General features: G+C 44.0%; 1 protein-coding gene across 4 annotated transcripts in view; it reads left to right on the top strand.

The window, feature by feature from the left end:
- Positions 1 to 16,630, top strand: part of PARD3B (par-3 family cell polarity regulator beta) — a 614,980-nt gene that overhangs the window by 171,926 nt on the left and 426,424 nt on the right. For all 4 annotated transcript variants that reach the window (XR_012646411.1, XM_075001347.1, XM_075001346.1 and 1 more), the window contains exon 3: positions 3,673 to 3,844. Coding sequence is in view for 3 of the 4 variants with exons in the window: in XM_075001347.1 (XP_074857448.1) it covers positions 3,673 to 3,844 (172 nt within the window). In the remaining variant the exon portion in view is untranslated. The remainder of the gene's footprint in view (positions 1 to 3,672; positions 3,845 to 16,630) is intronic.

Here is a 16,630-nt window from a genome sequence, read left to right as displayed (position 1 = left end):
TCTACAGAGATTACAGTGATAATGTGGAGCTGAAGACTTAATCATATCAAATGCTTTTTAAAACTATTCTGTGATGATGAAAAATAGCGTTCTTTCGACAAATCACTTTTTTTTAAAAAAATGGAAATGCTTTAACAAATATACCAAGTGGAAAACTTGTATCAGCTCAAGAGTGGGTTCACATTCTGAAGATTGTCTGTATTGAATAATCTTTTGATACACTGATGTATTTAAAAGAATTCGTATGCTGATCCACAAAGGCAGCTTAGTTTTTTAAATATGCTTAACTACTTGAAGAGCCACTTTTAACAAAGTGACCAAATGAAAACATGAGGATATTTGGAAACATATTTTAATGGAGGGGGTTATTTTTGTTGGTGTTTGTTTTTTTGTTTTTTTTTTAAAAAGTCTTGCTTAGAGGCTATCAGCTCTTTCCTGATGTACAAAGATAGTGATACTCTCCAATTAAAGAATTTTGCATACTGGAAACAAGCAGTCAATTACTAAAATTATTTTTAAATAGCTCATTTGCATATCCTTAAATGTATTCATTCCTTTTGAAAGGCTGAGGTTGATATTTATAATGTTTTGATTGATTAGCAATGCATTTGTAATGTTAATGTGGTTTATGAGCGAGGTGCTTCTGTAAATGGAGTCCTGCGTAGCTCTCCTGAATAAATGTTTTTAATAAATAAGTTAGTTTTTATTTCCTTGACAAAGGATGGTCTTACATTTTTGAGCCGCTTACTATCCTCTTTTACATGCTGCAAAAGATGACAGCTTGCATCGAGATTAAAATTAGAAAAAGAGCTTAATTGGTGGTTACTGTTATAGAAATGCTTATAAATAATTACTGTAATATGATAAGAATCTGATAAAAGGATGCACAGCTAGGGGGACTTGGATACTTATTGTTACTGGTTTCTCAAGTACTGAAGGCAGTATAAAATGCCTTTAATAATTTGGGGTGACTTGGAGACCACATCCCACTTTTGCCATGTAGATTCGGTCAAAATTACCCACTCATTTGTAATCTCATTTTGATTAGGGAGTTAGGGCGTGGGTTCTCTTTCCAGGTTTGACATTGTACCTGGGACGAGGCAGTTTCAAAGACAGCCAGGACCTGGCTCATAAATAACTTGAACAATCAAAGTTAGTAATATAAACATGATTTGATAATTAAGTAGCCAGTAAGGTGACTGGAGCCAGGGAGTGATGCGTTTTTTTGTCACCTTGTGTTGGTCAGTGTGTGGAGTATTGTGTGTTGTACCATATGTAATTTTTTCACTACCTGTGGTTTTAGTTCTCAGTGCATTTCAGTAATACACTATTAAGACTACTGCCGCTTTTTCATGTACTTTCTTATTTTACAGTTGTGTAAAAAGAGGGTAATAATGCTTTACTTACCTCCTGTAAAGTGCTCCAAAATGTACAGGTGAAAAGTGCTGAACAGTTGCATAATAGTAGTAGTATTATAAATTACTATTGTAATATGTGTGCTGTTATATTGAGATTTTACGCTATTGTTATGCTCTGGGGAATGAAACAACAGAGGAGCTCCACCTGGTGCAAGACAGAACAGCGTGCCTGTTGATCGTCACATCACACTCATGCTCCATTCACTTCTCTATTTACCCATCAAATGTCAAATGGAGTTTGTTTCTGGTGTTGATCTTCAAAGCTTTCAGTGAGTTGATCCTGTGCTATCTCACTCTCCTCTTCCCTCAGTAACAGCTGCAATTCTGGGGAATGAGGGAAAGTTATCACAGAAAAGATGAAGCTGGTAAGAGCTATAGACAAAGCCTTCTGGGAAGCTAACCCACAAATGTGAACTTCCTTGAACTATGTATGATGGTCTTTACAACATTCCTGGGGGAAAAAAAGTGTTACACATTTTTGTCATAGCTTTCCCATGACATTAATGTTAATAGTTATTTAACAAACAAGAGAACCTATAGAAAAGAGAGAACGTTTTGTTTCTTAATTATTCATGCAATTTTTTTTGTTTTTGGGCTCTGTATTAGTAAACATGAGCTGAAACTTTACTAGCAACCAAACTGTATATGAGTAGAAGACCTAAACATGTCCATTTCTTCCTGAGAAGTACTTAATTTTTCTTCTTTTATTCTCTCCTTTATTTTATCATTCCTCTATCTTGTATACTTTTTATTCCCTTGTGCAAATGAGTTCCTTTTAGTATTTATCTCCTTGCTTTGCTATTTTACATATCTCAGCCTATCTTTTTGATACTAAACTGCAGTGTATATCTATATTTGTGCATGAGTGCAAATACACTAATATACATGTTAAAAAAGGACCCGAGCCTTATTGCTTGATTTTGAGTGATCTATAAAGGGTTTTTGTGCTCTTTTCAATTTTAGTGTAGACCAAATCAGTCTCTTAATAAAGCTTAAGGCCGTGTCTACACTTGCATACTTTCGAAAGAGGCAAGCAAATGAGGGAAATCGAAAATGCAAATGTGGTACAGATTTACATATCTGGTACCTCATTTGCATATCCTTTTGAAAGAGCTTCTTTCAAAAGAAGAAAAGCAGTGTAGACATGGCTCTTTTGAAAGTAAACCCCGTCTTTGAAAGAACCATTCTTCCCATTTGAAAAAACGGAAAATTTTTTTTTTTTTGAAGATGGAGTTTACTTTCGAAAGAACTGTGACTACACTGCTTTTCTTCTTTTGACAGAATATGCTAATGAGGTGCCAGAGATGTAAATCTGCACCTCATTTGCATTTTGACTTCCCTCATTTGCATGCCTCTTTTGAAAGAGGAATGCAAGTGTAGACACAGCCTAAGTCTATGCTCTAAGCCTTAGAAACCATTTTAGATAATATTTAATGGATAATATCTGTCTGTTGAAAACCTAGAATGAGACAACTGCCTGAATGAAATACATGGATTGTGAAGTTGTTAATACGGTCGCAAATACATCATCTACTCTTGATGCCGGTGGATACCCTGAGAGTGGATCAAAAGACACATACGCCTTAAGTTTAATCCACAAAAGCTCTCTGTAGGCACTGGGATTTTAAAAGTGAAAAACCAAAAGAGGCTACTAAATGATATTTTGTATTCTTGACCGTGCTATCTTGTACATATCTTAGAATATTGGAAGAATGCGATATTCATGTATTGTTCCTCTTATTTTCCAGAAAATAAACTGAAAACAAAAAACTCTTGTATACGTCACCTAGAGGTACCTATATGTTGCACTTTGAGATCTGTTAAAAACAGGGAGCTTAAACTTGGCCAGCTGGATTTTTACCTCCCATTTTATTTTTGGGAAGTTAGAAGAGTATGAGAAGCATTGCTTAAGTTGAGGGTTTTTTTTGTTGTTTTGTTTTTTTTATGGCTCAAATAGTGATTCCTCTAAGTAGATATTTGTAATGAAAATCCAAGCAGAAATTTTCTACAATACTAAGATGCTTGCTAATAATAGCAGCACATTGTGCCCCAATTCAGAAAAGCATGTCTTTTTAGTTTACCACTTGAGTCCCATTGAAATCACTAACAAGCGTAAGTTCTTACCTGAATCCGTGCCTCTATCATTTTCCAATGTGCTTGAAATACTCTTATCCTACCACCAAAGCAATATTTGCACTAGAAATCAGTGTCAGCCATATTTTAAATGTTAACCATGATATCTTTTGTTTTACAGCTGGTTGCTGTGTATGATGAGCAAGAATTGCACGAAAAGATTGACAGCACCAGTGGCAGTATGGCAGACAGACACAGCCCAGACCCTTTTGAGACAGAGGTGACTGCCCAGCTGGCTGCCTTTCAGCCAATTGGTGGTGAGATTGAGGTGACTTCTCCTTCACTGAAATTGGGTAAGTGTGCGATGTCTTCCAATGTTTAAAATAATTACTGATCTTCATGTAGGAGGGTTATGAGCCAGATCATTTCTATGCTGCTGGTCTTTTGCCTCTTTATTTTCATGGTGTTTGTGTGCTGCATCTGGCTTCCCTGATGATAATGCTGTGGTGAAGTTACACAGAATCTTTCAAAACCAAATTGAAGCCGAGTCCCATTCCTGTGTGCCCATTAAGTACCAGTAGTGTCTGACATGTATCCGGCAAATTGATGACACTGCTGAATGTTTTCCTGTTTTTAACTAGAGATCAGCATTAGTTTTTTTTGAATGGAGAGCTCTCCTTCCAAGTATGTGGCTTAGAACACAAACGAAAGTAGTAAGGCTTCTACCCTGCCTTACTTTACCCTGTTGTGACTATGTATTATAGGGGTCTCAGAACAACATGCAATAAAATTCCTGAGCACTAGTGGGTGAGTTAAGGATAGAATTTCCACCTGAGGTCTAAAATATTTGTGCTTTTTTTGTTTAAAGGTAGACCACTCAAGATTTTTGAAATGGAACGTTTTGCGTTCTACTTGCTTTGTTTTAATTTCATTAAAAAAACAAAAGGAAAAGACTGATGTCAACAACATTGCACCAACATTTAATTTGAAAGAAAGATAATGCTGTGAATAGAACCTTTACTATCCTAATTTGGGCCACTCAGGGAAAGTGTTCAAGCTACCTGAAGTCCTTGAAAACTTCCGGGTTAACATTATATTATAGTACAGGGGTGGCCAATCAGAGACAAAGAGCCAAAATAATGGTGGATAGAGTGCAAAGAGCCATGTATTATATATTTATTCTATATCTATATATCTGTAGATGTAGCTATATAAAGATAAATGTCTGTATTTATAATATGTGGCTCAATGCCCTCTCCCTCCCCCAGGCCAGGCACCCCAGCTCCTGCCAAATAAATGGCAGCAGCTCACTGGAGACGCCACCACTGCTGCCACGAGCTTCTTCCACCAAGCAGTGGGACACATGTGCGGAGCAGGTAGGCAGCTCTGAGGAGCCGCATTTAAAGGCCACCTGTTTTAGTAGGTCATTCAGGGTATTTGCTGTTTCTACCTTCCTCAGGATGTTTTGGGCTTGTAGCAATGTTCCCTCTAATTTTTTCCATCCGTGTGCAGAAATAATTTTATGTGCACCAAGCCATGTGTGGAGGTGCACCACTTGGAGAAACACATGCTATTAGTTGATAGTGGCCATGGACACTCTGCTGATCAGCTGGGCGGCGCCTTAATCTCTCCAGGGTAGCTATCCAAAGTGTCCAGGTTCCAGGGAACACTGGTCTGGAGTTACAGGAAATGATGTAATCATGCTGTAAATTCAGAACTTAAATATATTGAAGAATGTTCTGAACTGTACTCCTGATATGTGTGGAAAGGTCTCATCTGTCTGAAAGGATCTTTAATTGAATGAGTTAACATTCTATATTACACATCCAAGATACAACATGAAATGTAAAACATACATTTGCATGTTTTGAATAGTAAGTACTGTTCACATAATCCCCCTCAAGCATATTTTAATGGATTCGTAACCATGCCCTGTCTTATCTCAATACAGTAATCACATCTGGGGAGGGGGAAAGGAATTTCATTTCGTATTTTAGTCTCATGCAAGCTTATGTAAAGCAAGTAAATTGAATTTTTGTTCATAATGGCAATTCCAGGCATAGCTTTGGCATTGCTAGCGGTCCCCGTATGTCGTTTACCAGTTTCATTTTTCATGGCAGAAATGACGCTAGGATGTTCTGGAGCGTTAAGGAGAATGAAAATGGTGTAAAAAGAACAGCCAATTACGTTACCAATTAATTTCCAATATATACGAACGTTTCTCTGTACATAAAAGTGAATGTCTGCTCCTAAAAAGGGAGTATGTAAAAATGAGGATGTTGGTATTCCACGTTTATCTCAGTGATTGCGTTTGAGATTGGTTTCATTTAAATGAAGGGTTTTCTGATTGCGTGTCCTGCAAACTTAATATGAATTCTCCAAGTCCACCTTTTTTTCTTCCTGGCTTTTGCATCTCATTGATAAAATTTCTGCAAAGCTATTTATGCCCCTTATTGTCATCTATGTAAGTCTATTCTTTTCTGTCCTCAGTTACATTAGGTCTGAAGCCAAAGACAACCTGACCTCAAAATGCAAATAAAATGAAGTTATCAATACTGTTGACGTATGAGCAAAATAAGAATATGGGGCATCCTCTGATTTAGAGGTTCTGAAACTTTATCACACACACCGTTTGGAGCTCTACCAGCTGCTTGCCAGTCCCTTCTTGTCATGGATACTTTCTGTTCTTCTTCGAGTGGTCCCCGTGGGTGCTCCACAGTAGGTGTTGGGCTCGCCCCGGCGCTGCAGATCGGAAATTTCCAGCAGTCTCCGTCGGGTCGCGCATGCGCCGATGCGTGTCGGTCCTTCGCGCACTTTCGGTCATGTGCGCAATCCGGTTCCCAAGAGTTCTTTCTCAACCGCCAACGGCTGCAGACGGAATCTGCTCCAGCTCCAAAACCTGAGAAAGATAAAACTGTGATTTCTTATTGTTAATAGTTATTAGTTGATAGTTTAGTTATCACCGTTGAAGTTGTTCCACGTTAGATGTGTATATAGTTTTAAAAAAAAAAAAAAGAGAGAGAGAGACAAGAACAGCGGCGGCCACCTCAGGCGGTCCGCTATCTTAAGGCTGCGAATGTTATCTGTGTCGCGGGGAATTATTACCCTCTTAAGACCCACTTCGAGCCGCCCGGTTAGCGCGACCGGATTGCGAGGCTCCCCGCCCTAGTCGTCCGGATCCTTGAGGACCTAAGGTGTATTGGAGAGACAGCGGAGGCCCAGCGATGTTAGGCCACCCCGCCCCTCTGCAGACCGCCCCACCCCCCGCCGGCAAGAGGACCAGGGGTTGTACACGTACCCTCCCGCTGTAAGTTGTAACCCCCCTGACAGGCAGTGGCTAAGCTCCAGGGGTGAAGGTGGGACAAGGAGGTGGCTTAGGGGTAAACGTATTATTCTATTTATTAACAGAGCCAACAACAGGCAAATAAACAATACCACATGTAAAATAAACACACAAAACTATTCATAATATTATTATCCTATATAAATCTAAACACTTCCAAGTATTAATATCAAGTCCATTGAAGCAACCTGTGTATTATTTTTTATTAATCCGGAAGGCAAAGGTGAAATGGTTAGGAAGAACTTTTAAGGGTAAGAGGAAAAAGGTAATTTTCTTTTTCAGTTTAGCTCCGAGTGGGGGGAGGGTGCTACTCTGGCCAGCACTGGGGACCTTAAGGCTCCGCCTCTGAGGTCCCTCCTCTAACAGAGAGTTTGCCATGGCCCCTCTCAGTTAGTGCTTGGAGATTTTGGGATAGGTAAGGTGCAGGGTTTGTTTGGGAACCGGGAGGCTATGCCTTCACTGTAGTAACCCACCTGCTCAGTGGTAAGTAGGTAAGACTTATTATTTAATTCTATAACTAATCCTGTAACTATTTTAATTTAAATTACAATGACAAACTATTAATTCAAGTGTACAGCTTAATGATAATGTATAATGTTTTTGTAAATTTGGGTGGTCAAGCCCGGCCCTAGGGTTGAGCCCCGGGTGCAGCCCTTCCATGGCCCTGGAAAGGGCGTGGCTGAGGTGCAACCTCAACCCCCCCGTTAGGGAACCCAGTACCCAAAAGTGCTGTATGAGGTGTCTGATTTGTCAAAGGTCCTGGGCTGTGCCACGGGCCAATAAGTAGGTTACGTGTCTCGATCGGAGAATGAAGGTCTTGTCCAGGTAGATGTGTGTCGTCCAGTAAATGAAGGTCCAGGTAAGCACAGCAGGCGCAGATGCTGGGGAGCGTTGGTGGCATCATTGGTGGGTCCCTGGTTATGTCATCAGGTACGCAGTACCCCCACTGGAGTGGGGGCCAGTTTGCCACCTGGTGACTTGGCCGAGGGGCCCGCTTGCTGCTCCCCGACACAATGCGCTGCTTGTGGACGTTGAGGTGCGTTGGGGCGTTGGCACCGCTTCCGCACCGGTGGGCTCCTGAGGTGAGCCGGTGTTTTTCCGCTCCCGGCTGGCGCTGCCTAAACGGCAGGCGCCGCAGTGATTTCAGTCAGCTCTTTTGGCTGGCGCCGCAGAAAGGAAGGGGCCACAGTGATTTCAGCTCTGGCTGTCTAGCCTAGCCTCAGAATCCAGCGGACGCCACTTTGTGGCCACGCTCCTCCGTGTGAGGTAACAGGAGCTCAGCCTGAGTCCCTCAGGGCCGCTGAATGGGCTGTGGCTCCTGAATTTATAGAGGGATCTCATAAATATTCATTACATGATTTAAATACTCAGGTTCTATTCAGGTGCTTTCAAACAGGTCCTCCTCTCGGCTGAAGGTGCTGGAAATTTTCACATGGGGCCAATCGGAGGGCTCCATTTTGGACCTGCAGCCATGAATAATTCATGAGTTCAGGTCACCGGGGAGACCAACGGACTCAGAGTGACCGTTGCAGGGGCTGCTAAATGGCAGCCTATGTAACTTTAGATTTTTCCTGTACCTGTATTGATGTTTAATGGCCAAAGGCTTATTTCCCCTGGCCTATGGGGATGATAATGCCCAAGGGATAAAATCCCTGACAATCTGTTCCAGGACTGATTAGCTGTTAAGTGCTCTATTAACATTCAAAGACTTAAATGCCCAGGCAATGTCTTCGCCGGGGTTTAAGAAATGTGAGTCATGCCGTGAGGCTATGCCTGCCTCAGATGGGCATAGCATGTGCATCCGTTGCCTCGGGGAGGCCCACGTGCCACAAAAGTGTCCTCGTTGCTCTAAGCTTACAGCTAGAGCCTGAAAGGACAGGGAAATGAGGCTGAAGATGATTCTATTTGATAAGGCCCTCCAACCTGGACCATAAGAGGGGCCCTCAGGGTCGCACAAGAGGAAGGCGGCTTCCCTAACCACCTCTGTGCAAAAGAAAAAGAAGCTCTCCCCAGCTCAATCCTTGCCGGTAACATCTGCGAGCAGGACAAGCGGAGCACAGGGCCCTGACCTGTTGGCTGTTCATATCGGGAAGTCTGCAGCGTACACAGCTGTGCAAGGGCCTCCGACCATTAAGCAGTCAGCACCGAGGGCCCCACAGGCGCCGGAATCGGTGGCACCGACTCCCACGGCACTGACGGCACCAGAGTGAGGGTACTTGGCACGGGACCCAACGGTGCTGGAGGAAGCTACCCGCGTGGCACCGTGCACAGCAGAACTGAGTGCGGCACCGACTACGGTGCTGAGGTCCCCGGCTCCGGAGGGGGCGGCACCTGCTACTCAGGGACGGGGAAAAGCAAAGGCCAAAACCCGGCACTACAGTCCATCTCTGGACGTCATCGCATTGCCGTTATTGCCTAGCCCCTCCCACCCCTGAGATACACCAGGCAGCAACTCCAACAGCCTGCTTCAGACCTCCATCCCCGTTCCTTCAACCACCATCCCCCTGGCTCAGACAACCTTCACCAATCTCCAGCATGGATCCCTACGAATACTATCACAGAGCATCTCCGCCATTGTCAATGTCATCATGGAGGTCATGCCCTTCTAGGCACCATATGTACACATTCCGATTCGTGGTCCAGGTCTCCATCACTGGGCCCTTGCCCTTGTTTTTACAGCTGTCCTTACCATACTGAACACCGGCACAGGGGGTCCAGATCTGGGGGTAGATCCCCATCCACACCTCGCCAACGCCCCTTCACACAGTCTCACTCTGTGGGAAGATCACAGTTTTCCCAGCTGGAAATTGGTCCAAAGGCCCTGGACCCCCCTCCAGAACCCTCAAAAGAGCAAGCATACGAACAGAGTCAGGAACCTGAGAAATTAGAGGAGGTATATCATAGCGATGCCTCCTCGTCCTCCCCAGATGAGGCAGTTGTCCCCGGGGATATCTCTCCCCCGGATGACCTTAAGCAATTCCAAAAACTGTTCAAGAGGCTAGCACAAACACAGGACATTCAAATAGCAAAGGTGCAGGAAAAGCACCATAAACTCCTGAAAAATTTGAGACCCCCCGCCTTCATCCAAGATTGCCATCCCACTAGAGGAAGCGATTATGGAATCAGCCACCAACATATGGCAGACTCCGGCCTCCATCCCACCCACAAATAAGAGGGCGGATAAGAAATACTTTGTTCCAGCCAAGGGCATGGAATTCCTGTTTAGCCACCCCCAACCAAATTCCCTGGTGGTCGAATCATCACAGCATAGATCCAAGATACCCCAATATAAGTCAGGAGGGTCAGATAAAGATGAGAGGAAATTGGACCTCTTCGGCAGGAAGGTCTGTTCCTCCTCTACCTTACTACTGTGAATGGCAAATTATGCCACACACCTGTCAAACCACAACTTTGACAATTATTCCAGACTTACCTCCCTCGTGGATTTCTTTTCTGAGGACAAGAAACTGGTGCTGAAAGTGATCATCCAGGAGGGCTACGCGGCCTCACGAGCAGGAGTTCAGATTGCCCTGGATGTGGCGGACACGGCGGCCCGTTCCACAGCCACACCAGTGCTAATGTGTAGGGAATCGTGGCTCCAGACGTCCAGTATTCCCAGAGATCTGCAAACAAAAATCGTAGATCTTCCATTTGATAGACAAAGGTTATTCGCAGATTCAACCGACTCGGTCCTACACTCCAGCAAGGACTCGAGAGCAATGCTTAGGACCCTGGGTATATACCCTCCCCCCCGCCCCGCTCCCCCGTACAGGAGGAAGTAGTTTTACCCCCAGTAAAGGCGCTACTCTTATCAACCACAGCGCACACGATATCAACGGGGTTATGACTGGGGCGCCACCAACAGCTGCAGCAGTACAGGGCCCCCAGGCGTCACCCCCAGCAGGGTCGCGCACCCTCCGGGCAAGCCCTGAGACAGCAAGTTTGACGGGTATGTCGAGGACTGCAATATCAAGACCATCTCTCAATGCCAATCTCAGCACACGTTCCACCATCGGCTCAAACCGTTCTACTCTCAATGGCAAAACATTACGACAGACAAATGGGAACTGGAAGTTATAGCTACGGGATACACGATCCCCTTCCAATCACTACCACCACTGAAACCTCCCACCCGGTCCTTCTTCAAGGACCCCTCTCATGAGACAAGGTTAAAACAGGAGGTAGACCATCTCATGTTTATAGGGGTGGTGGAGAGAGTACCAGAACAATTCCAAGGGAAAAGCTTCTACTCGGGATACTTCCTAACAGAGAAGAAGACAGGAGGCCAATCCTGGACTTACGGGCCCTCAACTGGCATTTGCGCAAACAGCATTTCACGATGACTACAGTTGCCTCCATAATCACAGCACCGGACGATGGAGACTGGTTTGCAGCCCTCGACTTACAGGATGCGTATTTTCATATAACAATTCACCCGGCACACAGACGTTTTTCTCTGATTCACAGTAGGCAAGGAACATTTCCAATATAGAGTTCTTCTATTCGGTCTCTCTTCGGCGCCCAGAGTTTTTACCAAAACACTGGCAGTAGTATCAGCTTACCTACACAGGCAGGGTGTGTTCCTTTTTCCATACGTGGACAACTGCCTACTGAAAGGGGTTTCGAAGGCAGAGGTCCTACGCATGATACGCACCACTACAAACACATTCGCCTCATTGAGCCTAGTTATCAACCTCTCGAAATTAAAGACCGAGCCAATGCAAAATATAGAGTTCATAGGGGCATGCATAGACTCTATTACATTGAGTATACCTGCCCGATGCCCGTTTCCGCGCCATCAAATCCCTGGTACAAGTAATGATGTACAGCCCCACGGTGCCTATCCTAACATGTCTACAGGTGTTGGGGCACATGGCGACCACCACGTTTGTGGTACAGAATGCCAGGCTACATATGTGAGGCCTGCAGCATTGGTTGGCGAGCGTTTACAAACCAATAGTCCATACCATCCACAGGGCAGTATCGCCGACAATGGAAGTATGAAGGTCACTGGCATGGCGGGCAGATCCCAAGAACTTGCTAGTAGGGGTGCCCTTCCACCAACCACAAATTTACGATTTTTCTTACAACAGACGCATCCCACATAGGATCGGGAGTGCACATCGGCAACAAAGTAACTCAGGGGCTATGGTCCCCCGCAGAAAAGACATTGCACATAAACATACTAGAACTCAGAGCAGTGTTCAATGCGTGCAGACGTTTTTGAAAACACCTGCAAAGCAAAGTAGTTGGCATAAATACCGACAACACCTCCACCATATTTTATATCAACCGACAAGGAGGGGCCAGATCTCGCGCGTTATGCGCGGAGGCGGTCCGGTTGTGGAACTGGTGCATTGTCCACAATATAACGCTAAAAGCCTCATACTTACCGGGTGTCCACAACGTGAAGGCGGACCAACTCAGCAGACGCTTTGCGCTCACGCACAAGTGGCAGATCCGTTCCGATCTGCTCCGACAAGTATTTCACAAATGGGGGTTTCCCCAAATCGATTTGTTTGCCACTCACAACAACAACCAATGCCCTCAGTACTGCTCCAGAGCAGGCATAGGATGGGGATCCTTGGGGGACGCCTTCATGGTGCCATGGAAGGGCCCTCTACTTTGTGTTCCCTCCCACAACACTCATCCACAAGGTTTTAGAGAAAGCCAAAAGGGAGAGAGCACGCATGATACTTATAGTCCCAACCTGGGACCGACAGCAATGGTTCCCTCTGCTTCTGCGCATGTCATGCCGCCTGCCACTCCCCCTACTGGTAGTGGGGGACCTCCTCACTCAGGCTCAGGGGTCCATAGTGCACCCACATCCTCAAGGACTCTGCCTACAGGCGTGGCTAATCCATGGCTCAGCGCCTTAGAGAGCACATGTTCGGAGGGAGTGAAACAAGTCTTGGAGTTCAGTCGAAGGACTTCCACCAGAAGGACTTACGCACAGAAGTGGAGACGATTTATCTCCTGGTGCTCTTCCAAGCAGTTAGCTCCTTTGGACGTCCCTATAACTGTAATTCTAGAATACCTGCTGGAGCTAAAACGAGACGGGCTCTCCCTATCCTCACTAAAGGTCCATCTCGCAGCCATATCCGCATTTCAACACAAAGAGGAAGGGTCAACCATATTCGCCCATCCTATTGTCACGGTTCCTAAAGGGGCTGGCAAACCTGTACCCCCCTCGGAAACCACTACCACCCTCATGGACCTTGGACTTGGTCCTCCACACGCTGTCGGGACCACCCTTTGAACCATTGGCCACGGTACCCCTCTGGTTACTTACCATGAAAGCTACCTTCCTTCTTGCAATTACATCAGCTCGCAGGGTGAGTGACCTTGCAGTAATAATGGCAACGCTGCCCTGCACAGTATTCTCAAAGGAAGCAGTGATCTTATGATTACACCCAGCCTTCGTTCCAAAGGTTTCCTCAGAGTTCCACGTTAATGAACCAATAGTATTGCCCTCATTTTATCCTAAGCCTCACAACTCCAGCAGGGAGGCGTGGCTGCACCCACTAGATGTGAGGAGGGCGTTGGCCTTTTACATAGACAGAACTAAGTCCTTCCGGAAAATGGACGGACTCCTGGTGTCCCTTGCACCCAGGTCGAAAGGGGAAGGCCTATCCTCACAAAGAATGTCAAATCACATCATATCCTTCATAAGACTGTGTTATGAGCTTCGTAAGACTCCTCTGCTAGTTCCGCCCAGGGCTCACTCCACCAGAGCAATGGCGGCATCGACGGCCTTCTTCAAAGGAATCGCGCTAAAAGACATCTGCAGAGCGGCGACTTGGTCATCTTAGGACACCTTCGCCAAGCATTATGCTATGCACCGGGTGTTTGATGAGGATACACGCCTATCAACAGCAGTCCTTTCAAGGGCAAGCTGCACATAAATCGGGTACCCACCTCCTTTTTTGGGGTCACTGCTGGGTAGTCACCTACTGTGGAGCACCCATGGGGACCACTCGAAGAAGGAAGAGAAGTTACTCACCTGTGTAGTAACGATGGTTCTTCGAGATGTGTCCCCGTGGGTGCTCCACTACCCGCCCATCCTCCCCACTTCGGAGCTCTGTTTCGTGTTTTTCAGAAGCATCCGGGGTGGTCGGTCAAGGAATTGGGGGGGACCGGATCGCGCACGTGACCAAAAGTGCACGAAGTACCGATGTGCATCGGCGCACGCACGACCTGACGGAGACTGCTGGAAATTTCTGATCTGCGGCACCGGGGCAAGCCCAACACCTACTGTGGAGCACCCACGGGGACACATCTCGAAGAACCATTGTTACTACACAGGTGAGTAACTTCTCTTTTCCTCCTTAACGCTACCTGTCTTTCACTGTTAGCATAACATATAAAATTAAAAAAAAACATGAATTCTGAGTTGGAAGTGAGGGCTCTGTACATTAGTGCCTCAATCTATCTGTGTTTTCATTGGAACCGCTCGGTGTAAATTAATTACAGTCTTTTATATAATAAATTCCAACAAGGTTTTAAAGCTTTGTCTGAGGCGCCTGTTATCTAAATGCAATAAATAAAATAATAAATAAAATCTACTCCTGGACAGGTTCCCCTTTTCAGAGTTGTGTTGCTTACCCCTGGGATACATGTACCAGTTTGGGAACTGCCACTCTAATTACCGAATTGATTCTGCATTGTTTGGCTGAAGTGAAAAATAGTGTTTTCACTGAAGAAAGATCTGACTGTGAATATACATAGGGAGAAAATCCTTGGAGACAGAAGATAACAATTTTATGTAGTCATTTTTCAGCACAGGAGTATACTTTAATCATTTGCCAAAGTTCTTACGCTGTGAAAGAGTCTGAATCTATAAAAGATCTCTGAATTTACTTAAATAGGTAATTGAAGCATCTTTGCTTTAGTGGTCTGGATCTGCCATTTTGTCCATTTGTTTTTAATGATGTCCCTAGAAGAATAGTAGAATTTGGGGCTGAATAAACAGAAGATGCTTAATTATTTTCTTTTCCAAAAGTGAGAGAATCCATATAACATTTAAGAAATCAGAAGTATTTGCTAATCATTCTTTTATTTTTATTAGCTATGCCATTTACATAGCCTTAAAGCCTTTTTTGTTATTTTTCCTTTCTACTTTGCTATAGTTACTTATTTCTATATGTTTGTGTTCAGTACTTTCCAGATATTAACCAGTCCTACTAAGACTATGATTTTAGTTTTCTCTTTACCAAATTAGCTATGCTAGTAGTTTGACTATACAAAAGAAGGACAGGAGAAATATGACATGGGTTTAATCAGGTCGCAACTTTTATTGTTGAAACTCTGGGCCTACCTGGTAGATATGTGTACAATGCAGGTAACTCCTGTGTTTATTTCATAATTACTAGGTGCGAGTTTTACCATCTCCCCATGTTTTTCCCTCCTAATCCCCCCAGTAAATCCATTTCTGGGACTTTACCATTCACTTTCTTAGGTGGGTTAAAGATGGGCTGTAAGAATTCTCTGCCATACCAGTCATAGGGTTACATAGCCTACTGCATTGCCATGCATAAGCAAAACCCTACCCAAAATGTGCTGTGTGGAAGGCAAAAATCCCCCAACTGCACCCAAGCCAGTATGGTGGTAAGGAAAAATTTCCTCCCATCTCTCCAAAAAGGGACAGCTAGTGTAATGCTGTTGTTGATCAAACCTGGTATTTTACAACCTGAAAGTCAGTGAGGGATGGGCCTGCCTGAGCCTGGGTTGTGTAACGAGCAAGGCTCCCAGCACTGTGCTGCGCTTTTCAAGCCTCTGTTCCCAGGTGATGAGTAAATGACTACTCTGCCCCTTTTACAGCATTTTTCATCCCTCCCCTTCCGCTCAAAATCCTTCTGCTTAAAGGTGCAGGATGGTCATTATTTGTTAGCAAATCTCTTGAACTTTGAAAACGATCCAATTCTTATTTTAAAAGCAACCTTATTTGAGTTTAAAGGTAAGGGTACCTCCCACCTTATATTGTTCCCATATATGTCTTAACATTTTTTTCAAAAATGCATCTCAGCTTTTATTTAATTGTTTTCATAATATTTAGCACTTATTTCTTTTTAACAGTTTGTAGATAATTATACAACTATCGATTATTGTCTCAATGTCTTTTTCTGTTCATTAAATCTTACTTCACAGAGAAACAGATGGAAGCATTTGCATCCACTGTTATACAAAAGCTAAACCGTATTTTGAAGTGTTGCCTTTAAGAAAGTGAAGGGGAACATGATGCCTTTAATTAGGCCACCACATCTTAAGTATCTGCCATGCCCATAATATGAGGTTAAGTTTTGGCATCTGATCCTAGATAAACATACTTGCACCACACACACAGCAGAAGTGAAGCAGGGTATCGTGTATTGCTTCCAACAGTGTCTGATTTCAAATTATAGAGCGAGTTATTATGTAGTAGTTTGTTATTGCTAGAAGGACTTTGCTGAAGTCTTTGGAATTCAGAACTGAAATTCCCAGAGTGAACTGGGGTTGGCTCGCTTGCTTCAGTTAGATTTATAAGTCACAAGCTTTTATTTTATTGGTTTCTTGTTAGGCCTGATTACAAACAATTAACACTGAGGCCAAGGCGTTTTTCACAGACTAATTCCTTATTCATGCAGTCGAGGAATAATTTAGTTGTTAGCTATGGTAGTATGGTAATACAGTATGGTAATTTTATACTTTTTCATTCATTTAGGGTGTATGCACATACTTAAAATTAGATCTGATATATACTTTCACATGACCAGTTTCCTTGTTTCTTCAGAAAGAATAGCAATATTGTCTCCATTCC

Source organism: Carettochelys insculpta, chromosome 8, assembly GCF_033958435.1.
Source record: "Carettochelys insculpta isolate YL-2023 chromosome 8, ASM3395843v1, whole genome shotgun sequence".
NCBI classification, from domain to species: Eukaryota; Metazoa; Chordata; order Testudines; family Carettochelyidae; genus Carettochelys; species Carettochelys insculpta.
The sequence above is the reverse complement of the archived record's forward strand: the minus strand, read 5'-3'. Positions and strand labels throughout refer to the sequence as shown.